Below are 21,980 nucleotides of genomic sequence, written 5' to 3'. Positions count from 1 at the left end.
AGGAAGAGATAGAATATCAAAGACACGGGGTCTCCTTTCTCTTTTATGCTGTCTTTGTTGTCCCCAAAGAAAGAGAGGGAAAAAAAGTCAAAGCGATAAGACGGAAGTTTCCAGGGACATTATTGATCCAAATAGATCTAGGTGAAACACAGAAATAAAAAATGTCAATGAAAGTTTCATTAGTTGAGATGCATATAGATCATTCCAGGTCTATGTAGGACGAAACTCGTGGAAAAGAGTATGTCAAAGGGGAGAAATGCCTCTTTGACCGTCGCCTTCTTCCCGTACTTTCGCGCATTGCAGATGACCGGATCATCAGCCCACCTGGGCAGCTCCAGGCGGACCAATCAAAGTCCACAGCTGAGTCATTGGGTGGGGAGCTCCCGAAGTCTCATCCATGGAAACAAAGAAAGATATGTTTGACTGGTTTGCCTTATATGATAGCCTAGTATTTCAGGCCCATAGTTATTGTTTCTTAGTCAGCACAACTAGACGGGCGGGCACCGGACCTGAGCTTCACGTACAGCTGGAACTACTCTGCTCGCCAAACCCCAGCTTCAACTTCTCCGTTTCTGCTCCCGAGTTACATCCCTCCCCTGAAAAATTCTCGATATACCATCTTCTAAGCAGAAAGATCAAGTTCTTTTTTCCCCCTTTACTGCATCTGTGTTCTGTGGAAGACAGACAGCCCTTGAGTCTCCATAGCGTCATCACCCCATTCGCCATCATGGCTCTGGACAACTACTATCGCAATAAAATCGAGGGCATGAAGCTCGAGATTATTCAAGGTCAGGCCGTTCTGCGACGATTAGAAGCGCAGCGCAATGACTACAACTCGAGGGTCCGTCTACTGCGCGAAGAGCTTGGCTTGTTGCAACAACCCGGCTCCTACGTTGGCGAGGTGGTGAAGGTGATGAGCACCAAGAAGGTTCTGGTGAAGGTACACCCAGAAGGAAAATACGGTAGGCTTCGTTCATTCCAATCGTCTTGACTTTTGATGACTGGGCTCATGTTAACGCTATGGTTTCCTTGATCGCAGTGGTGGATATCTCCGATGGTGTGGACATTAGCAAACTCGTTGTGGGAAAGCGAGTCGCTCTCCTGTCTGACTCTTACAAGTTGGAGAAGATGTTGCCGTCCTCGGTCGATCCTCTGGTTGCACTCATGATGGTCGAGAAGGTCCCCGACAGCACTTACGACATGATTGGTGGTCTAGACCAGCAAATCAAGGAAATCAAGGAAGTGATCGAGCTTGGCCTCAAGCACCCCGAGCTGTTTGAATCTTTGGGTATTGCACAGCCGAAGGGTGTCTTGCTTTACGGCCCACCGGGAACTGGAAAGACCCTGCTTGCTCGAGCAGCCGCTCACCATACCGACTGTCGATTCATCCGAGTGAGTGGTTCAGAACTGGTGCAGAAATACATCGGTGAGGGTAGTCGGATGGTGCGTGAACTTTTCGTCATGGCACGAGAGCACGCACCCAGTATCATCTTCATGGATGAGATTGACAGTATTGGATCAAGCCGGATAGATTCGTCAGGAGGTGGTGACTCGGAGGTGCAACGTACCATGCTGGAGTTGTTGAACCAGTTGGACGGCTTCGAGCCAACGAAGAACATTAAGATTATCATGGCGACAAATCGACTGGATATTTTGGACCCGGCCCTACTTCGGCCTGGGCGAATTGACCGAAAGATCGAATTCCCCCCTCCATCGTCAGTCCACTCCCTTCGCCCCCGGTTATTTATGGATTCTTCTTGTTTTTTTTTCTTCTGGGAGGTTTTTTTCTCTTGGGTACTATGCTAACTTTACTTTTCTTTTGTAGGGTCGAAGCTCGTGCCGACATCTTGCGGATCCACTCTCGGTCGATGAATCTGACCCGTGGGATCAACTTGACCAAGATTGCCGAGAAGATGAACGGGTGCTCTGGAGCCGAGCTGAAGGGTGTCTGCACGGAGGCAGGCATGTATGCACTCCGCGAGCGTCGGGTTCATGTCACACAAGAAGACTTTGATCTGGCCACTGCCAAGATTCTCAACAAGCACGATGACAAGGAGGTGGCCGTGTCGAAGCTGTGGAAGTAGAGGCCTCTCGAAAGCGGGGGGCGGATCCCGGGGGCTTGGGGAACGATCGACGACATTGTATCACTAGTTCTAATCCTACCCTGATAATTCTCACCCCAAGTGAATGCATAGTTGTGCGACGTGTCTGGATCCAACCCATTTTGGGTGATGTGTAGGGGGTGTTTGCTATTCCTTGGCAACCTCTTTGGGGGCGACTGCCTGGCCTCGGTGCATACTCTCTGTCCACATACATGTAGTAGATCAGCCATTCATCTTGTACTGGATCTGGGATTGGCCTGACGTGTAAAGAGACTCAAAAAGTAGATCTATGTAACGTGATTGTCTTTTTTTTTTTCCTTTTCTTTTTTGCCTTCTCTCAATTAGCGAGGAAAAATGAGAATCTGCATCATGGGTCTTGGCAGCTTCAGCTTATCTCGAATGTCACATCAAACGCAGTTGCTTACTTCGTACTAGTACGGAGTCGGTGGTAGTTACATACTTACCAAGCCGCTCCTCGAGTGAAGGCTTGGCATGATGCTGCGGACCGTGTAGATCGGAGATGTCTCAATTGGCCTTGGCGCGGAATTCAGGGATCTCTTAACTATTGTCTTGGCGGGGTTAAAAAAATTCCCCTAAAAGGATCTCCGAGAATGTAGTAGGGTATATATCTGGACTGGGGAATGTATCAATCTCGAGATGTATAGGTTGAAGAGTTGCCCAGTTGTGAATTGATTTAAGAGTAGTAGAATCTACCTAGGTATGTATCGGATAATATCGACTATTAACCCCCATTGGACAACCCATTTTCATCCCCCTTGCCGGTTTAGACTGACGCGGACTTGCGCGTGACCAGCGGATCATTTCCCAACGTCCCTGGACTAGCGCCAATGTACTTGGGACGGTGGAGGTACCTGATCCACTTTGGTTCACCCCCATACTTTGGGGAAGTATTTGGCACTTGGGAAGTATTTCCCAGGTACCTTGTACTTCTTATCATCCTTTCTCTCCCTTACACGGCCAAGACAGGATTGTAGCAATTTAGAGTTGAAAATCATGATAATAATATACCAAAGTATATAGATTTATTAAGTGAGATTATATTATTAAATTATTATATGGCACTATGGCACTATGGTACTATGTTATGTACATAAGGAGTACGGAGTACGGAGTTAGAGGAAGCTGAATTTGGTGCTGACCGTCATTTTACTTGACCGAGAGTCCATTTACGGTTTGGCTCGAGTGTTATCGTATTTCCCATTTACTCAATCCAATTAGACTATACTATACTCCGTACTATAACTAGTTAACCACCTACATAACTAACTAGTTAGGTAGTGGACATATACATATTATATAATCTGATCCTTTCTAGAAATGGAATCTTCCCACAGTCCCCACAACTCCACAGCTCCATTGGTTCTATACTTACCTTGGGTCTTAGGTATATGTATAATCTGTAATGTACGGAGTACTTCCTTGTCCCTTTTTTTTTCTTTTCTTTTCTTTTCTTTCTTTTTCTTTCTTTAAATATCTGACCCAGGAATGATCAGACAACTCCAATTGTATTTATCCGATTCCCCGGTTCATTTAAACTATTTCATTTCCCCCTTCTTCTTCTTCTCCCCCCACCATCTCTATACTTTCCCAACCTTAACTTTTTGAATTTCCATCCCCTGGCACTATAAATCTACCGGACTATGTCCGACCTGTGGTATTCTATAGCATTTGCCATTGACCCTAAGAGAACTGAAGCCATGCCTGCCGTTCTACAATCCACAATCAACCTCCTGGAAAGTGAGCTGGTTAAAGCCCGCGCTGCCCTCCGGGATATCCAACCTAATGCCTCACCCTTTGGATTCCGGGGTGATGATATCGCCGTAGGCGCCATGACTGCCTACAGACAGGACCTCATCGGCCGCGCCCCCGACTTTTACGGGTCTCGCCGCTTGACGCTGAAGGAACTCGGCCTGGTGCCTGTCGTTCGTGAACTACCCGAACGAGTGGTATCAAAGGTGCAATCGATAGCACCAGTGCCCCCTCACCGAACGGGACTAGAGGATATCCTGAGCAATAGCTTGATCCTCGACCACATGGCACCCTATCTATCAGTCTCCTCGTTGATGACGTTGAGCTCAACTTCACGCCGCCTACACACCGTCATCACTCGGACGCCATATGTATTTCGGCATCTAGATCTGTCCCGCTGCCGGGGCGCCGAACTTCCTACAATAACACAAGCGGAGAACGACTCCCGGACAGAGGACGAAATCTATTCCGCCCCATTGAAGCGTATTTTTACGAGCCTGGAGCGCAGAGGTATCCTGCAGGATGTGCGCACTCTCGTCTTGGACGGAGTGTCGGTGCCAGCTGATCTGGTGGCCGATATCATTTTGACGGATCGCTTTAACGTCAATATCTTGTCGATTCGCGAATGTCGCCATCTTAACGAACGGAAGCTCATGCAGGTCATTCAGCATGCCGTTCGGCCTACACGCCCTGCGGGTACACCGCGAGTAAAGGGTATCTATCATTTCTCGCCCATGCACACGGGCTCTCGGCCAGTGGCACGACCCCGGTACCGAGACTGGTGGGGAACCCGTGTGGGGACTTCGCGGACACCCAGCGAAACCCCGTCTAACTCTGATCGGGAGGACGGGGTCTCCGTGAAATCCTCGGTAGAGCAGCAAAACGAGTGGTATAGCGCATCAGGGAAGCTTTTCAAGCACAATCCCGAGGAAGGCTGGGCCCAGGTGCTTAAGAAGTGCGAGGGTGTCATTGCCTTCGATGCTGCTCTTTGTCGTGGCCCGAGACATGATCCTAATCTATACAGTTCGACCACAGAGGAGGGCACCCCAGCTGAGGTTCCGTTGCTCGGACCTGCCGTGGCCACCGTAGCCCTCGGGCCCCGTGGATGTGACGGATGCCACAGTTCCCCCGAAGGTCCGGCTATTTGGAGCCAGTCCCCAGATATTCAATTTCCGATGCTTAGCCCCCCACCATTGCACTCATCTAGCGTTGCAGCGGCGAAACGGCCCGAGCTAATCCCAGGCGAGCATCCGGTCCTCATTGCCCGCTGCACGGACTGCCTCACCAACTGTTGGTGTCATCGGTGCAATAAATGGTATTGTGGAAACTGTCTACCAAACCCACAGCCTGTCCGAGTAAGCCTGTCCCCACATCAGACTGCAGTCCACGCCAGTGCTGCCGAACTGCAAGAACGTGAGGTATGTTGCAATTGAATAAAAGATTGAATCTGCCCCACCAACCGTTCATATCACTGATCCTTGTCGTGCAGAGGTTGGAAAGAGGTGTAAGCAAAGACTGCTGGGAATGTGGCCCAACTGTGAGTAACTCCCCGGCCTTAGGACGTCGTTTCTTTCTAATCCAAGTAGTGTGCTTCCTGTAAGCTGGAATGCCAGCACACATGCCAAGGCTGTCAGGGTGATTATTGCATTCAGCATAACGAAGGATGCTCGAAGACACTGGTACGTGTTGTCTTTTATTAATATAAGTCCCCATGATTGACTGAGAGCGTATACTAACCTGCCCCGCAGTGTGACTGGTGCAATACCAGTGCTCGTGGCCGAATGCGTGGCGACTTCTATTAAATTGGGTCCCATTTTCTTTATTATTGGTAATCAACTTGAATTCTGGCATGCATGGATGCATATGGATGCATGGATATGTAATTAAGTTGATTTTAAAGCGAAGTATCAAGCGTGGAGGCTTCCAGAATTGAAACTCTTATCTCTTATCAGCTCTGCAGAACCCAATAGCGGCCAATCTGGCAAAGTTCTAGCTTTTGGCCGGCAGAATTGCATTCATATATAAAGATGTACGGAGCACTCCGTAGATATATATAAATTGTTGAGAGGGAAGCTAGGATGTACAAAGCCATGAATTTGTATTGCTCATATTATTCAATAAAACAAAATAACCAAAGCAACAAAGTTAGGAGAAGATCTCATCAAACTCCCCCGTCTATACAATATAGGCGGAGAGAGAAGCGGTGTGTCCTACATTGTGGGAATTTGATTTTTGTCGTCTTCGGCGCTATTGCGATCCGTCCCCGCCTTAGAATATTCTCATATTAAAGAATGCATTCTCTCTTTAATGATTATCAATATCCATCATGGCTCAAGATACTTTAGTCTGGTCATCCCAGTTGCTCGTCGCATCGCCAGAGCGGGCGCCTCGACTAACCGGTGACAAAATCACTCTACCGCAGTCTGCGCTCGAACAGCTACTAGCTGCCGCTCCGCTTCAAGCTGTCCCCTCCGGGAACTCTCGTGTACTTACTTCGTCATTCGATCCTTTCAACCACCACACCTTCGCTGCCGAATCGCGTGCTCGTCAAGAGGTCGAGCAACGTCAGCAGCAACTGCCCCACCCGTTAATATTCCGCATTGTCAATCCTCTGAATGGCCGGTTTATCTATGCGGGCATTCGGGAGTTCTCCGCTGAAGAGAATGAAGTTGCATTGAGTACATTGCTCAGAGACTCCCTCGATATCAAGGATGAAGAGTTCTTGAGCGAAAATGGCGAACCACAAGACCTGGCTGTGCCCCAACTAGAAAGGGAACCCTCACCACGGACTGGCCCCGCGGTCACAGTACATGCGAAGCAACTCCCGAAGGGCACCTATGTTCGCCTCCGTCCGCTGGAAGCCGGATACGACCCTGAAGACTGGAAGGCTCTCCTGGAAAGATACTTACGGGACAACTTTACGACCCTCACGACGGGCGAGCTTCTGACAGTGCCGGGTACCCGGAGCGAGTCATTCAGATTCTTGGTAGATAAGGTGTTTCCCGAAGGCGAAGGAATATGCGTGGTGGATACGGACCTCGAAGTTGACATCGTCGCATTGTCAGAGGAACAGGCCCGAGAAACGCTACAGAAGAGATTGGAAAAGGCTTCACGTGCGCCGGGTACAACTAGTGGCAGTTCGATCGGTGGTATCCTCAGCATCGGAGAAGATGTCACTGCCCAAGTGTTGCCTGGGGAATATGTGGATTATGAGCTTCGAGATTGGAACCGCCAGGATACTATTCAAATTGAGCTTACTACGGACAACCCGGAAGTGAGTCTTTTTGCTAGTCCCTTTTCTACTCGCCAAAGAAGTCGTCCGAGATCGGACATGCATGCCTTGGGGGATTTCTCGAGCCAATCGCCCAAGAAATTTGATCTTCGACCCACAAATGTGGTTATGGAAGATGCCGAGGCCCTCTATATAGCAGTTCACGCCGATCCTCCAAGCAGTGAATCCTCGGATTCACAACGGCAATCACCATCGCAGTACCACCTGCGGATTACAGTGCATTCATTGGGCCCATCGGATAGTCATAATGCGATGGAAGAGTCTCACGAACCTGGCGATGTGCAGTGCAAGAACTGCCAGCAATGGGTTCCTGAACGGACACTAATTCTCCACGAGAACTTCTGTCTCCGCAATAATATATTATGTCCGCAGTGCCAGAATGTCTTCCAGAAACGTTCTCCAGAGTGGCAAGGCCACTGGCACTGTCCACAAGACTCCGCCCATGGCAATGATGCCGCAAGCAAAGAAAAACATGACGCTATCTTCCACCAAACACACCAATGCGTCGATTGTGCTGGGGATTTTGAAGGACTCCCTAGTCTTGCGCAACATCGTACTACGGATTGCCCCGGGAAATTGATTCTCTGCCAATTCTGCCATCTTCTTGTGCCGCAGAAAGGCGATTCTGACCCTGATTTCCGCGATCCCGAGGTGATGCTCTCCGGCCTCACTCCACACGAACTGGTGGATGGAGGACGCACCACCGAATGCCATCTGTGTAATAAGATTATCCGATTACGGGACATGAACACCCATCTTCGTCACCATGACCTGGAGCGCCTTTCTCGACCCGCGCCGCGCATATGTATGAACAGAAATTGCGGCAGGACATCAAACAAAACCGGAAATGAGTCTGTTGGCCTGTGCAGTTTCTGTTTCGGACCGCTGTATGTTGACACCTACGACCCAGAGGGCAAGGCACTGCGTCGTCGCATCGAACGCCGATATCTCTCCCAGATGATGACCGGATGTGGCAAGCCTTGGTGTCAGAACGGGTACTGCAAAACGGCAAAGCAGAAAATGGCATCTGATTCTGGTCCTCCGGCCACGATGAGTGTGGTGGAAATCATGAAGTTGACACGCCCACTTGTCGAAGCTCTAAACACCCAGCCGGATGTGCCTAATACGGCACCTTTATACCTCTGTGCTGATGAAACAAGTCAACACCGCCGCAACCTCGCAGAGCTGATTGCAGCAGAGAGCACTGAAGGGAATGACAAAGTGTATGATCTACCATGGTGTATAGCAGCAGCGGAAGCCGCGGGTGGCGATTTGGAGAAGGCGAGAGAGTGGTTGTCTAAATGGGCACCAACTCAGGGCGCAACGAGTACATGATCTTTCTAGGTGTGGCTCTAGAGGCATGATTTGATATGAGGACATGGGCTTGTTTTGTATTAAGTGAAAGCCTACAAAGCTTACCATTAAGATATACGAATCTGATAATGCATAATGAATGATGTATAAACACAGCTGGAATTTCATAATATTCATGATTAGAATGCAAGGCTGGTCTAAAATTAAGACCATAGACATTGCAGCCACTAGCCTAAAAGACCATCCATGCAATGCATGGACAGAGAACGTGTATCAACCTAGGCCCAACTTTTTCAAGCTGCGCCCGTCTTCGCAGCCAGCGAGCCGATGCCGCGCGAAGAGAAGATACCCATGATTCCAAAAACAACATAGAACAGAGCCAACGGATACGCCACGAGACCCCTCATGCCACTCATGCGTGCCACAGCGCAGAACATCCCTGATGAACTGTATGTGCACCAGCCAACAGCGGCAATGGTCAAGAGATAGCCGAACATGGTGTCCATGGGAATCAAGATACCAATGAGACTGGTAAGCACCAAAGGAAGGAAGCAGTAGCCCAACACGCTAGCCGAGCGAGGGAAGGTCAGAGTAGCAGAGAAATGGCCCGCGGCCGAGGCACCGGAAATGGAGGGTTTGTGGTGGGGGTTGTAGTTGGTAGGGTCGGCGGCGTTGGGAGTTGGGACAGTGTCGAGAGCAGGAGACATGAGGCTGAGGATCAGATGCAAAGCAACGGTACCGAAAACGGCGACACCGTAGATATAGCCGTAGAACACTTTTCCTGAGAGGAGGAGGAAAGTGCCGTATAAGACAATGTAGAGCAGAGCTCCATAGAGATCGCTATCGTCCATAAGATGATTATCGATAGAGGCGAAGGGATTCAGAACAGTCAGAGTCTAGAGAATGAAACTGTTAGCATCCAACATCGGGTATTCACTGTTGACCAGGACTACAATTAAATTAAACCTGGGGTAAAAAAAAAAGCCACCCGCAAGACCCAGAACCCCACGTCTCCTGAACGCGCCTAATATAAAACAAATCCACACTAACCTTGGTCCGGATATGTTCAAAGTTGACACCTAACTCCTCAAGCAACGGTGGTTCACCATCGTACCCCTCCGTCCCAAAGGCAGCCAACCAGCCCGTCCTTAAGCCGCCCTGTTCGCCCATCCGTCCACTGACGCCAGCGGCCGGGGACCCGAAACCCCCATACCCACTACCGGTAGGATAAGCCTGCGCAGAGGGATTATGAGCTCCGCCAAAGCCAGCGCCATAAGGTGCTTGTGAAGGGGTTGTGTGGCCGGAAACCGAGGAGTAGGACGAGGGAAAGAACTGGAGATTCTGTGGTGCGGAGCCCTGGGGGGCGTAGCCCTGCTGTTGTGGATAGTATTGGGCCATTGCCGTGACTGACGGCGTGAAGAGCGGAAGATCGCTAGTTTCTGTGTGAACGTAGGACGTCCTTGGAGTTCCTGGATAGTAGCGATTGGCTAAGATGTAGATTGTTGTAGAGCTTCGAAGCTCCAAATGGCCTCAATAATGGATAGATGACTAAGCATCTAATCGGCCCGCCCGCGGGCCCGGGCCCAGCGAACTAAACCCAAATTCACATTGTATACTCCGTACTCCGTAGACTGACATAGACTGGACAGAGGATGTCTTTCTTTTTTTGTATTTAGAATGTTAACATTAATCTGAACATGATTGGAATTGTTAAAACAATGTATACGGTATGGTTGAATCCGCAAGAAATCTACTTATCAATGTTTACAGGAAATTGATACCGATGCCCAGCTGGAGCCCTTTGCGGCCTTCTTCGCCCTTTCGCAACGCCAGAGGCAAGGAAAAGTTGAGCTCGAAGCGAGCGACAGGGTGGGCATACACAATACCGAAGCCAGCTGCGACACTGGGCAGTCCGTTTTGTAGTTCAGAGAGAGTTGACACCAGGGCATCCTGCACCTCACCATTAGTAGTAGGAGTGGCCTTCTGTGAAGTTTGCAGAGAAAGCAAGCGGCCACCGTTCAAAAAGGCCTGGAACCGCACGGGCTTCTCGGCACCAAGTCGGGGAAGCGGGAATAGCAGATTGGCGCTTCCGGCGGCGTACACATCACCGCCTAGTGAATCAACGCCCTCACGAGGACCGAGACCGCAGAGGCGGAATCCACGGACATCAGTAGGTCCTCCAAGCTGGAAGCGGTCATTGACACGGGAAAGTTGAGGGCGGGGATTGGATTCCAGTCCAAGAGGGCAGAGAAGACCGGCGCGGAAACCAGTGGTGAGGCTGACGCCGCTGTCACCCTTGATTCCTGGGATCGGAATAGGAATGGCACCCTGTGTCTCAATTTCCGACTTCCAGAACGAGACATCACCCTTGAGCGGGCCAAATCCGGCCAGTTCGTTGAAGGCCTTGAGATAGTAACCACGAGATGGCAGAAGGGCATTGTCCCGCTGGTCATTAACCCAGCTATGGAAGATGCTGCTCTTCACACTGTCACCTGCATCTGCGCGGACGGTAGGGGAGGCGTTCTCCGCAAGGCCAGTAAGCTGTCTCCAGAAACCGTTGTATCCAAATTCGTGACGGTGGCCTGATTTATGCATCCATCGGAGCTTGCTCCAGCCACCCTTGATGGCTTCCTCGTGGCTTGCCCAAGACTTCTGGGTGGAGCTTGCAATACCGCCAATTTCTAGGCGGAAATCGGGATCACCCAAGATGGGAGTCTCGAATGCAGCCTGATAAGCGGACCGTGTTCGGGTACCGAGCGAAGCGTTCAGGTTCAAAGTCTCGGCGCCACCAAAGACGTTGCGCCAGAGAAGATTACCGTAAGCTGAGCCCTCAGCATTACCCAAGTCAGTTCCAGTCTTCATCAGCACGCGGGACTTCTCTCGCGTCGCCAGATGGACATCAATGTTGCGCATGCCATCTTGGCTTTGCGATTCGTCCAAGTAGACCGAAATAGGCTGGTGGAATAAATCTGAGATTATGTTAGTAGACACCCTGATTATTATTATCCTGTCATCTCATACCGAAACGTCCAAGTTTATCTGCGGTAGCCGACACTTCCCGCAACGCTTCGGACAGTGTATACGGCCGACCCTTGTTTGCACTCAAAAGCGGGCTCAAGTTGCGCTCAAGGAAGCTTCGTCGGGTATGAGGGGCACTGGTGACTTGAACAGAGGATATGGTGCAGGGCAAGGTCGAGTTTTCGTCGATCTAATAGATATCGCGATCAGCCGGGGAACTCCGCAAGTAAACGCGAATTGCTTGTCAGCGGCTTCTAGGATTTGAAAACCATACCAATTCAGCAAGTCGGTTCTGGGCCTTTTGGTAAATAGCTTGCATGCGCTCATTCACGGCCTGCTGTTGCTCTTCCAAGACCTTGGGGTCTGCTCGCTGTTGCAAACGCTCGAAGACCTAGAAGCGGATAGGAGTTAGTAGAGGGTCAACTAAACATTCTAGGCAGTTCGTGAGCTGCCTGAGATATGCACTGACGGTTTCGTCTCCTTCAGCAAAAGAGGAAGACATTTTTGCGGCTGCAATGGCCAGAACTTTTGGCCTCCGGGGAACAGATCGGGGTGCTCGTGCCGAACCCGCAAGATATGGAACCAGCACGTGACCCAGCGAACGTGAGCGCCTGATTGCGACAATCCACCTTCGACTCCGCAACTTCTTTTATTTCTCAAGCTCTTTCCTCGGTTTCGCTTTCCTGGAGTACTCATAATATATTGAATTGCCTTGTTTTGCTTTGCAAAATCTCTCGCTTCTACTCATATCACCAAAGATGGCGACAAAAGCGGCTTTCAAACGGGTAAGTTGCCAGACCTCAAAGCCAATCGGTTATCCATGAGTAATGTCTAACAATGGTTACTATAGCTCACTCGCGAATACCAAAATATCCAAAAAGACCCCACGCCATTTATTGTGACCCATCCGTCTGAGACCAATATCCTTGAGTAAGTGTTTATATATCCCCTCGCATTGCCGCATTGCCGCAGAACTCCGAAGCTAACCTGCGCTAGGTGGCATTACATCCTCACTGGGCCTCCGGGAACTCCTTATGAAAATGGACAGTACTGGGGTACATTGATCTTCCCTCCAGAGTACCCATTCGCTCCTCCCGCTATCCGCATGCACACACCCAGCGGCCGATTCCAGCCTTCCACTCGACTCTGTCTAAGCATCAGTGACTTCCACCCGAAATCCTTCAACCCCGCCTGGGAAGTCTCGACCATTCTTATCGGTCTCCTCTCTTTCATGACCAGTGAAGAGATGACCACGGGAAGTGTTAGTGGTTCAGAAAGTGAGCGCAGAGTGCTTGCCGCGCGATCTCGGTGGTGGAACTCGACCGGAGGAGGTTCTCATGTTAGCGCCACTGCCGGCGTCACTCGAACTTCTAAAGGTATCAACAATGTCAAGGCAGGAGATGGAGGCTTGAAGTTCCGCACAGAATGGCCCGAACTCGACCAGGAAAACTGGGCTTGGATGAAAGAGCATCGTATTGATTCCGCCACCGGCCAGATTTTGCCTGACCCCGATGCGCCCGCCAAGTGTTCCCCAGAGACAAGTGCTTTACGCCGACGACCCAACGGTAGTGCTCCTGGAATCGGATCTGTCGTGGATGGTGGACACGTTGCGAGAGAGGCTGGTCAAGGCTGGGCCGGACGAAACCGAATCTGGATTTGTGTTGCTGTCTTCTTTGGCTATGCCCTGATCTCACGACTATTGAGTGATATGCGAGCATGAGATTGAAATAGTTTTTCTTTTTCTTTTATGTTAGAATACCCTTTGTCTTCATGTTTTATCCTAGGCTTTTTTGTTGCTGTTGTTGTTGTCCCTGTCCTTAGCGGGTTCGCAAGCATTATTTGGGTGCCATAGGGGAGTTTTTTTCTTCTTCTCCAAGACAATGAAGTCCTGAGATTTATTGAATACTTGAAGAACCTTTCCAAATAATAGGTTACACCATTGAGCACCGGATCATCCCAGACGATTTGCGCTGAATTGGGCTTGTGCTCCCCGCATTGGCAACATTGGCAACGTAACTATACTCCTTTTTTCTTCTAAATCCGCCTTCACCCAACTGCATAGCCTGCTATCCACTTCTTTATTGGTTTGTCTTCTGTGTTTTGCCTCTTTTCCTTTGCATTCCGAACTTGCCTTGGCCTTCGGATGGATCATCTGCAGCCTTTCACCTTTGGTTCGCCTCGGCATACCCATTCAGGTCAGTGCTTTCTGGTTTTGATACACCTTAATATGGGGGAATATGGCCTTTTTTTCCCGGGGGGATCTCTTGCCTCTTTTTGAGCTCAAATTCGCATCCGTTTTGAGTGATATGGCTCTTTGTTTCCCATTTGTCTATGGATTTCCCCCATCAGTCAGCAGCGTCAGAGTTGCACCAAAAGATAACCCCTTTGATTGTCAAGAACTTGGACTGAAGTACCCGACTAGAACCCAAGGCCAAACCTGCGCCGCTGGATCGGCCTTCCTTTACATTCATCGATCACGACGATGACTTGACCTCCAAGCGGATTAAAGATGTCAATGCCCGAAAGGCTATTCGCTCTCATGTTATGCGCGATGTACGCCGACGTGAGAGACTTGCTGGGTTGAAACGAACATCCAGACAGAATCGCGGGCAATCCGATACTTCCAAGGCTGCCGTTGATGAATTAGACGAACAAAGACTGGTGTTGAGGGCTTCATCCCAGACTTCTGCTGCATCATCCATCCTCTACACAGACACCGGAGACGGTTTTGCCTCAATTTATCGTGGGCGTCCTGTCAGGTGGTGTGCTGGCTATCCTTTGCCTCTCCATTCAAATCCTAATCCACCTACATCGTGGCTTCTTGATCCTTTCTTTACGTTGCCCGGGACCAGTGAGCTCCCGTCAATGGTGGCACATTTGGTTTACTACTGTAAGTATTGCTCATTTTTAACGTTGCCTATTATTCTAGTCATTTTAGGTGTCATACTGCATGCGCCTCCCCAGAACTAGAGCTGACTACAGGGCGAAGGGAAAACCATATTCGTACCGATGACTTTTCCGAACACAACCAAAGATTCAAATCAAGAGATGGAACTAATGGTTCGATCCTCATTCTCGGATCCGGGTAGCTTCTTTGGGCTGATGAGCATGTGCGCTGCACATCGAGCCGTTCTCGCAAGCCAGCGATCGGGTAATTGGGACTCGGTACTTACCAATGACCCTGACTATTGTATGATGAGAGCAAAGTCCATTCAAGAGATGAGCGCAAAAGTACGGGATCCGAGTCGCAGACTCAGCAATGAAGCGTTTGATACCATCATCAATCTCCTCACTGGATCGGTATGGATTCTGTTCATGAATGTCGGGTTGCAGTGTTGCAGTGGCTAACATGCCACAGCTGATTATCGGAGAGTTCACCGAGGTCCATACTCACCTAACAGGACTTAAAAGTATGGTTGATCTGCGGGGTGGAATAACAGATGAGAGTATTCGTTCTTCTTCTATGTTGTCTGCCATCATCACGTACGTGTGTTTCCGTGTGTTTCTAGCTCACCTCTCTACTGAGTCCCGCTCACGGTTGATGAAACAGAACCGACATCAAAGCCGCCTCGGGCCTAATGACCAAACCCGTTTTTCCATTAACTTGGGATGCACAGCCAATCCCTTCGGAGATCCAACAGCGAATCAGACCACTGGCTTCGTCTCCTCTCAACAGACTAGGCACGGGGTTTTCGGCCAATAAATTTCTCAGTCCCGCCTTATTGAAGATTATAAGTGTGCTTCGTGACATGGTATTCTTTAGCATCACTTATCAGACAAATCCTACCGTCATTAAGCCTGGTGACCAAGACTTTTTCCGCATTCTCAACTGCGAAGCAGAGCATCAACTTCTCAGCTACATCTACGCAGAAGGCTCCCCCAACCCGGAGCCGAATCTTCATCCGATTGAAGCAGTCACTCGAGTGGCTTCTATATGTTATCTCAATCATTTTCTGATTGTCTCGCCTTCATCGTCTGGACTGGGTCGAGCCCTTACGAAACATCTCAAGACAGCGTTGGATGGCTGCAAATTGTCTCTTCTTGTGGGATTACCAAATCAAAACTTTGGACTTTATGTTTGGGCATTATTCGTCGGGGCCCAAGGTGCCCTTGGACAGCCTGAGAGGCAATGGTTTGTGGAGCGGCTGGCCCGTGTCGCAATGATATGTGGATGGCAGTCGTGGGAGCAAATTTCAAAACTTATGGCTGAATTTTTCTTTGTTGTAGCTTTGGACAGCTTGAATTGGCGCTCTATCTGGGATGAAGCGATGACGGGGTTTGTTATATCCGAGTCGGAGGAACTGGAATTCTCATCTCTTCTTGGAACGGGTGCACTCTCCCTTACTTAGCTCTCAATTATGGGCACTTGTATATTTTGCACAAACCCAGCAGTAATTGCAATAATAAACCAAAGAAAGCAAACGGAATAGGTCCCGTGGAGTATATAAATTTGTATTGAAAAGATATACAAAGGTATAAAAAGATGAAGTATAAAGCCCTCCAACGCTATAGATCGATGAATGACTTGTTTACATTTCACCGCTTTGGGCTCAGCCTATCACGTGGCAGAGTTATGTCATCAAAAAAAAAGAGTCCGCTTTCTCCGGTCTTTTATCGCGTTCGCTTTCGCCTTAGATCTTACCATAAAATTTTCTTTGCTTCTTTGCTTCATACTTCAAAATGGGTTGGTTCTGGGCAGACACCCCTCAGGCTTCCGCAGTCTCAATCCCACATGCATCCTCAAACGCATCTCCTCCAGTTCGTTTTGCGCGTCCTGTACAGCTTTGATCATCTAGACTGACTCTTATCTAAAGCCGGGATGTCCGATGCATGAATCGGGCTCGAAGCCCTCACCCTCTCCAGCACCTGCCGCTGAACTCCCCAGCAGCTGCCCCATGAAATCGAAAGATTCTCCATTCTATTCGGCCCCAAAATCAACACCGGCGCAAACACCGCAGCCACCCACGGACATCGCGCCGCAGCCCTCCACCCTCTCGAAGCTTAACCCTCTGAACTACATGTTCTCGTCTATTTCCCAAGAGCGCGCCGCCAATCAAACTGTTGATCTTCCTGTTGAGCGCGAAGGCTCTTCGATCCCAAGGGGCGATGGCGAAGGTAACTGGGAGTATCCGTCTCCGCAACAGATGTACAATGCCATGCTGCGCAAAGGACACACAGACACACCCCAGGATGCAGTGGAGTCGATGGTTGCAGTGCACAACTTCCTGAACGAAGGCGCCTGGGACGAAATCGTAGGATGGGAGCGCGTATTCGCCAAGGGTCTCTCGTCTGGATGGGAACACTGCCGCCGCGGTGAGGAAAACCTGAGCATGGACTTGACCTATGCAGATGAGAATGGTAAATTCGATTCGACTTCCGAGCCTCGTCTATTACGGTTCCAAGGTCGGCCGCAAGAGTGGTCACCCAAGGCACAGATATACCAGGCACTGAGCTGGGCGTACCCAAGCAAGTTTGAGTAAGGACTGTCTTCGCGGTATTTAGAAGCAAAATGCTGACTCCAATTCCAACAGGACAAGCCCTCCATTTGACCGTCACGATTGGTATGTCATCCGCCAGACACCTTGGGGCCCGAAGGAAGTTCGATACGTGATCGATTACTACTCTGGGGATCCAGATCCCCACGGACTGCCTGTCTTCCACCTTGATATCCGCCCTGCTTTAGATACACCCACGGCTGCTGTTGAGCGCTTAATGAGGTGGGGAGGTGATGTCTGGTGGAGGGCTAGTGGCGCAGCTGTTCGTGAACAGGCCTCGCGCTAAGAGTGCTTGACGGCTACAACAACCAGGCTGTCTGCTTCTCTCCACTCTGTAATTATTTGAAGGCATGGCGCTGGCGTTCCATTGCTTATCTTCGCTTGTGCTTGTACGATGTTTATCTTCCCTCTTTGTCTTATTCTTATATCACAACCTTAGTTTTTTTCCGTTAGTCTATGGAAATAGACACATGATGATATCTTTGCATTAATTTTACCTTTTCCTTAAACATCAGAGGTTTCACGTTTTGCTTGTAGATTTCTTTAAAGAGAAGTGTATTTCTCTAGATTATCATCACTGTCAATAATGATAATAATGATAATAATAAAAGTATGACTGTCTTTTTATCATTCAACGGGCATGCCATCTATCTGAGCTTTCATATCAACAGTGAAGAATCAGGGTTGTATTGTACAGAAAAAGAAAAAGAAAAACGGCGAATGGTCTTATATATTAGGGGACAGTTGGTCATACTTCACGCAATGCTCTACACTCTCGACGCTGGCCTGCAGCATTCCACGAGCCTCCAGGCCGACCCAAACCCAGAGCATTGAGTAGTCGCCCGAGCGCACAGTCTCCAGGAATGAACTTCCAGATCCCAATTGCCGTAGAATAGGAAGTGCACTAGACAAAGTCAGCTTCAGTTGAACAAATCAAAAGCCTCATGAATAAAAAACTCACCTCTTGAACAGATCTAGGTTGGGGTTCAAACTACGTCCTATTCCTTCAAGCAGCAGACAAGAAATGACGACGTTGACAAAATCCCCTTCAAACCGAACATGGTGCCCGCGGACCATCGTCAATACCTCACTGAGGATATCGCCAATCTTGACACTCCCCAGAGCGAAGGTTCGAGACTTGATACTCAGAACCAAGTGCTGCATTTTCAGCGCAAATATCTCTGGGTCAATAACCTCTTCCGGTGTTCGGCATCGCTCGACCATGAGCTGACCAGCCCGGTATCCGTCAAATTCAGCGATAGCTCGAAAGAGGTCCAGGAAGTTCCGCCGATTGGTCTCATTCAGCTGAGTGACGAGACCAGTGTCGATGAATATCAACTGCGGTCGATACCCCTCGTCATGGAGCTGGGAAAGAGCAGTGTTCCAATCATCAGTGTCATTGAGGCTCGGACGTAACCGCTCGAGGACCGCCTCTGTCACATCAACTTCGGCCCGCGTCGGGGCATTGAACGCACGCGAATGGTTGCCAAGGGAGAGGTCCAGCTCGCTAGGCCGGTAGAAACGAACCATGATGTTCCCCGGGTGGAGATCGGCATGAACAAAATTGTCTATGAGCAGCATGTGCAAGAATGCATCAAGGCCTTCATTGGCAATATCGTGTTGATATAAACCCCCTCCAATATCCAAGAAGGTGGCCAACGGGATGCCCTGGGCAAATTCCTCAACCAACACCTCACGGGTGGTGTATTCTAGGTATGGGTATGGGAACCAAGCAGTAGTGCGAGAATTGAATTTCTGGCGGAATATCACGAGGTTGGCAGCTTCAATCCGCAGGTCCAGTTGTAGCTTCATCATTTCCCCAAACTGTTGTACTTCATCGGGGAAAGACAGCCAGTGCATCGTGGGGATGATGTTGATCATGTGAGCGAAAAATGACATGATCCGCAAGTCTCTATGTATCATTTGTTCAACCCTGGGGTGCTGCACCTTGATCGCGACATACGACGATGGCACCCGCTGCGGGGAACTCTTGACCAGTACGTCGACGTTTTTTCGAACCTTCTCGCCTAGCGTCGGTGGTTCGATGCCCAATTCTGCTTCATTGGTTGCAGCAAGGCTCGGTTTCAACTTCGCTTTATAGACCTGTGCAATCGCTCCAACACCCAATGGTTCCTCCTGGAACTCTTCGAATATGTCCTCGAATGGCAGTCCATTGAATGCTTTGCGGATGATGCGCTTCGTTTGATGAAGTGAATGAGCGGGAGCATTCGAGTGAAGTGACGACATTATGTTGCACATTTCCGGTGGGAAGATATCTGTTCGTGATGCAGCCCATTGGCCAAGCTATTCAAGAAGTCAGCCTGTCGGTTCAGTCTGAATAGATAATTATTCGCCAACCACAAAATACCTTTATGAACGCCGGACCAGCCCGCTCCATTGCATTGACCAAGAACCGATACCACCACAATGTGCCAGACCGCGCGCCATCCCGGTCCTGCACTTTGCGACCAAGCCAGATGGCGGGCACCGTCGCGACGACCGGAATGAATATGACAGCAAGGTGAACAAAGCGGATCCCTGTAGCAATAGGGTCATAGACATAACAATAAAAGTAGATCCATATTGTCTGGCAGAGCTTCGAGAGGCCTTGCGCATCGGGTGAAACTGTCTTCCGGACCTCTTCGCGCGAAGCCTCCAGCATCTGCATTTCGGCAGTCTTGTCATGGCCATCATTCTCTTCCGCCAGTTTCAAAAAAGCAGCTGGTGCCAGAGTGGCCATGAGCACCCCACCTATTACGGGTGCCCTTCGCGGGGTGCCTTTTAGTAGTTGCCGAGGCCATGGCGGGCGATTGAAATGTTGTCGGGGGAGACGTGGAAGTCCACGTTTGAGACAGAAACGGCCGAAGAGACCGACCACCCTCATGTTATCATGCAGGCGTATAATATTAACATAGAATGAAGAAGTTAGTAGAAAAGTAGAGGTAGAGAGATAAGAAGTAGCCTCGGGATAGAACTCCTGGTCGAGATTCTGAACGATAAACACGTGCTGCGACGTCATAGACAAACAAGACAAACTACATCACTATATAAAACGCCCATGTTAAGAAGCACATGCAAGACTTGTATAGTACAAAATATGCACAATTTAATTCATTGTATACATATTTACGGAGTAAGTTATACATCAAGAGCTCTGTTGAGGTTCCGGCTAATCATCCGAAGTCGTCGACGCCTGCATTCCACAACCACATTCCTCATCCTTGGTCCGCTTGCAATCAACCATTACCCAATCTGGCAATATACACGGTAGATCCTAGCTCTTTATCAAGGAGAAAGAGTTGAGGGGGGTCGATCTTGTTTTATAGCGGTTTCTGTTAGTGACTGCTAGGACTTCCAAGATTCCGAAAACGGATTATCAAGTCTTATTCAAACGACCGGAAAGATGGTCTTGCTCGACATTAAATTAGGCCATGATGCCCAGAGATTCACAATGCCATTTCCACTATCTTCGGCTCCTCGGATGACTGCTACATGGCGCGGGAACTATTAATCATGGGTCATACCCAGAACCTTCGCGATATTGAGTCCAACAATGAGAAAAAGCATTCGCACTGGCGCGATTGGGCTTTTGTCCTTCTGTGGGGCATCACTGGCTACGCATGCATTATTTTTATAGTGTTAGCCTACTGCAACCCGGGGCTTATACCGTTTGATATCTCTTCGTTACTGTTTCGCAAGGAGATTTCTCCATTCTTCGCATTCTCGCAAGGAACAGGTCATTACTCTAAGCCGCAAGGCTTCAAGATAGTGGCTCTAGTTCCCTTCCATTATCATGAGCGTACAGCAATCCTGGACTGCTATTTGCAGGTATGTACGATTTCGCCCTTACTATATGGATTAAGTCTAACATCCTTCAAGAAAAATTTAGTCCATAATAATGGATTTCTTGATCAGGTCGTCTTCGTACCGCAGACTGATGACGCCGCCAGCATGGAATGGCTGTATTCTATCGTGAATCAAACACCCGAATATGCTATTTCTTCTCGCGGCCATGAAATGGAGTGGAAAGTTGCAAAGGATAATGTGATGTACATCCGGATCGACGGCGATATCGTGTTTCTGGAGGACAACACCATTTCGACCATCGTCAAGACGAAACTTGACAATCCAGGCACGCTGATGGTATCGGCCAATGTGATAAACGAAGCAGCCCTCGCATCTCTTCACAGTCATCCGGGAACTGCACTGCCATATCTGCCTGAATTGTACGACGTAAAACAACCGTCTCGCTCAAAGTCGCAATTCAAGCACGACTGGCGCGCCTCGAGTCTTCCAAGCTGGCAGGGTCCACCGAGCTTCGAAGTACGCAAAGACTTTGAGCCGCCATTTGAAGGGCATCGCTGGCTACTCCCCAGAGATGCGGGCTCTGGCCGAGATCCTATCGCGAGATCCGTATATACCGACACTGGTCCGACCTTACATGACTGGACTGTTGGTGCGCAGCAACATTACTCCTTCTTGCACCATCTAGAACACAATGATTTGGGCCGTTACAAGTTCCCGATGTGGGTCGATCCAACCGAGCCCACCAGCGAGAATTTCGGGTGCTTCTGGGGTAATGATGCAGTGGATGTGCACAGCATTTTGCGCAACCAAAAGGGAGCCTCTCGCAATTGGCATATGGCGGATGGCTCTCGTCCGCATGTCATTATAGATGGCAAGGGGCTTGCTTCACATTATTCTGCTCGTCAAGGTGCAGCTGGTTTGGACGCTACGGATCTCCTAACTCGTTACCGAGCATATGCGCAGGAGAAAGTCTGTTTACAAACTGAGTGATCTCAAAGCCCCTGGGTATCAGATTGTGTCAATTAATGGAGGAAGTGTCATGTACATATACGTATATACCCAACGATTTTTGTTCAACTTCTGCACGCCTACAACTTAAGTTCTTATAGAGTAACTAGTGGATTCCTTTCGCTGGGGTGCTCGAGCTTTCTCTATACCCATGGCGATACTTCATTCAAATTG

At 49.4% G+C, this 21,980-nt stretch overlaps 10 protein-coding genes across 10 annotated transcripts; 7 read left to right on the top strand and 3 right to left on the bottom strand.

The window, feature by feature from the left end:
* Positions 1-493: 493 nt before the first annotated feature.
* Positions 494-2,122, top strand: N7455_000723 (proteasome regulatory particle base subunit RPT6; the record flags this gene model as incomplete). Its single annotated transcript, XM_040958064.2, has 3 exons — positions 494-962; positions 1,040-1,715; positions 1,826-2,122. Coding segments are annotated over 3 exons (1,404 nt in total), but the record flags the coding sequence as incomplete, so codon positions are not given.
* Positions 2,123-3,692: 1,570 nt separating this feature from the next.
* On the top strand, positions 3,693-5,730 carry N7455_000722 (uncharacterized protein). Its single transcript, XM_040958100.2, has 4 exons — positions 3,693-5,290; positions 5,362-5,409; positions 5,459-5,551; positions 5,621-5,730. Exons 1-4 carry the CDS (start codon positions 3,764-3,766, stop codon positions 5,672-5,674), a joined length of 1,722 nt encoding a protein of 573 aa, XP_040811456.2. The 5' UTR covers positions 3,693-3,763; the 3' UTR covers positions 5,675-5,730.
* Positions 5,731-6,198: 468 nt separating this feature from the next.
* Positions 6,199-8,499, top strand: N7455_000721 (putative ubiquitin fusion degradation protein (Ufd1); the record flags this gene model as incomplete). Its single annotated transcript, XM_040958074.2, has 1 exon — positions 6,199-8,499. The coding sequence occupies one exon, from the start codon at positions 6,199-6,201 to the stop codon at positions 8,497-8,499; it is 2,301 nt and encodes a 766-aa protein (XP_040811585.2).
* A 272-nt stretch (positions 8,500-8,771) lies between these two features.
* N7455_000720 (transporter YIP1) lies at positions 8,772-9,876 on the bottom strand (the record flags this gene model as incomplete). The annotated part of the gene is made up of 2 exons (XM_040958109.2): positions 8,772-9,374; positions 9,529-9,876. 2 exons carry the CDS (start codon positions 9,874-9,876, stop codon positions 8,772-8,774), a joined length of 951 nt encoding a protein of 316 aa, XP_040811530.2.
* Positions 9,877-10,242: 366 nt separating this feature from the next.
* On the bottom strand, positions 10,243-11,998 carry sam50 (SAM complex subunit SAM50; the record flags this gene model as incomplete). Its single annotated transcript, XM_040958014.2, has 4 exons — positions 10,243-11,447; positions 11,500-11,686; positions 11,771-11,887; positions 11,966-11,998. 4 exons carry the CDS (start codon positions 11,996-11,998, stop codon positions 10,243-10,245), a joined length of 1,542 nt encoding a protein of 513 aa, XP_040811470.2.
* A 256-nt stretch (positions 11,999-12,254) lies between these two features.
* Positions 12,255-13,216, top strand: N7455_000718 (ubiquitin-conjugating enzyme E2; the record flags this gene model as incomplete). Its single annotated transcript, XM_040958117.2, has 3 exons — positions 12,255-12,281; positions 12,347-12,426; positions 12,493-13,216. 3 exons carry the CDS (start codon positions 12,255-12,257, stop codon positions 13,214-13,216), a joined length of 831 nt encoding a protein of 276 aa, XP_040811457.1.
* Positions 13,217-13,639: 423 nt separating this feature from the next.
* Positions 13,640-15,845, top strand: N7455_000717 (uncharacterized protein; the record flags this gene model as incomplete). Its single annotated transcript, XM_040958028.2, has 5 exons — positions 13,640-13,691; positions 13,919-14,386; positions 14,486-14,796; positions 14,855-14,979; positions 15,047-15,845. The coding sequence occupies 5 exons, from the start codon at positions 13,640-13,642 to the stop codon at positions 15,843-15,845; spliced, it is 1,755 nt and encodes a 584-aa protein (XP_040811440.2).
* Positions 15,846-16,143: 298 nt separating this feature from the next.
* Positions 16,144-17,495, top strand: N7455_000716 (holocytochrome c synthase CYC3). The gene is made up of 3 exons (XM_040958122.2): positions 16,144-16,254; positions 16,311-16,972; positions 17,028-17,495. The coding sequence occupies exons 1-3, from the start codon at positions 16,177-16,179 to the stop codon at positions 17,275-17,277; spliced, it is 990 nt and encodes a 329-aa protein (XP_040811563.1). The 5' UTR covers positions 16,144-16,176; the 3' UTR covers positions 17,278-17,495.
* A 110-nt stretch (positions 17,496-17,605) lies between these two features.
* Positions 17,606-19,920, bottom strand: N7455_000715 (ABC1 kinase family protein). Its single transcript, XM_040958116.2, has 3 exons — positions 19,360-19,920; positions 17,953-19,295; positions 17,606-17,895 (listed from the first exon to the last, which is right to left on the bottom strand). Exons 1-3 carry the CDS (start codon positions 19,873-19,875, stop codon positions 17,718-17,720), a joined length of 2,037 nt encoding a protein of 678 aa, XP_040811471.2. The 5' UTR covers positions 19,876-19,920; the 3' UTR covers positions 17,606-17,717.
* A 563-nt stretch (positions 19,921-20,483) lies between these two features.
* Positions 20,484-21,860, top strand: N7455_000714 (uncharacterized protein; the record flags this gene model as incomplete). The annotated part of the gene is made up of 2 exons (XM_040958012.2): positions 20,484-20,819; positions 20,871-21,860. 2 exons carry the CDS (start codon positions 20,484-20,486, stop codon positions 21,786-21,788), a joined length of 1,254 nt encoding a protein of 417 aa, XP_040811549.2. The 3' UTR covers positions 21,789-21,860.
* Positions 21,861-21,980: the final 120 nt, after the last annotated feature.

The sequence above is a fragment of the Penicillium solitum genome (assembly GCF_028829755.1).
Source record: "Penicillium solitum strain IBT 25940 chromosome Unknown utg000001l_segment0_segment0, whole genome shotgun sequence".
Taxonomy (NCBI): domain Eukaryota; kingdom Fungi; phylum Ascomycota; class Eurotiomycetes; order Eurotiales; family Aspergillaceae; genus Penicillium; species Penicillium solitum.
This window is presented reverse-complemented; position numbering and strand designations above follow the sequence as displayed.

Bases quoted from the DNA above. Each gene is read 5' to 3' on its own strand.
- N7455_000722 (XM_040958100.2), top strand. From the start codon at position 3,764: ATGTCCGACCTGTGGTATTCTATAGCATTTGCCATTGACCCTAAGAGA. The intron at 5,291-5,361 runs GTATGTTGCAAT...CTTGTCGTGCAG, and splicing joins CCGAACTGCAAGAACGTGAG to AGGTTGGAAAGAGGTGTAAG. The intron at 5,552-5,620 runs GTACGTGTTGTC...CCTGCCCCGCAG, and splicing joins AAGGATGCTCGAAGACACTG to TGTGACTGGTGCAATACCAG.
- N7455_000715 (XM_040958116.2), bottom strand. From the start codon at position 19,875: ATGAGGGTGGTCGGTCTCTTCGGCCGTTTCTGTCTCAAACGTGGACTT. The intron at 19,296-19,359 runs GTATTTTGTGGT...CTTCTTGAATAG, and splicing joins CTGGTCCGGCGTTCATAAAG to CTTGGCCAATGGGCTGCATC. The intron at 17,896-17,952 runs GTGAGTTTTTTA...GACTTTGTCTAG, and splicing joins AACCTAGATCTGTTCAAGAG to TGCACTTCCTATTCTACGGC.
- N7455_000716 (XM_040958122.2), top strand. From the start codon at position 16,177: ATGGGTTGGTTCTGGGCAGACACCCCTCAGGCTTCCGCAGTCTCAATC. The intron at 16,255-16,310 runs GTTCGTTTTGCG...TCTTATCTAAAG, and splicing joins CCTCAAACGCATCTCCTCCA to CCGGGATGTCCGATGCATGA. The intron at 16,973-17,027 runs GTAAGGACTGTC...CAATTCCAACAG, and splicing joins GCGTACCCAAGCAAGTTTGA to GACAAGCCCTCCATTTGACC.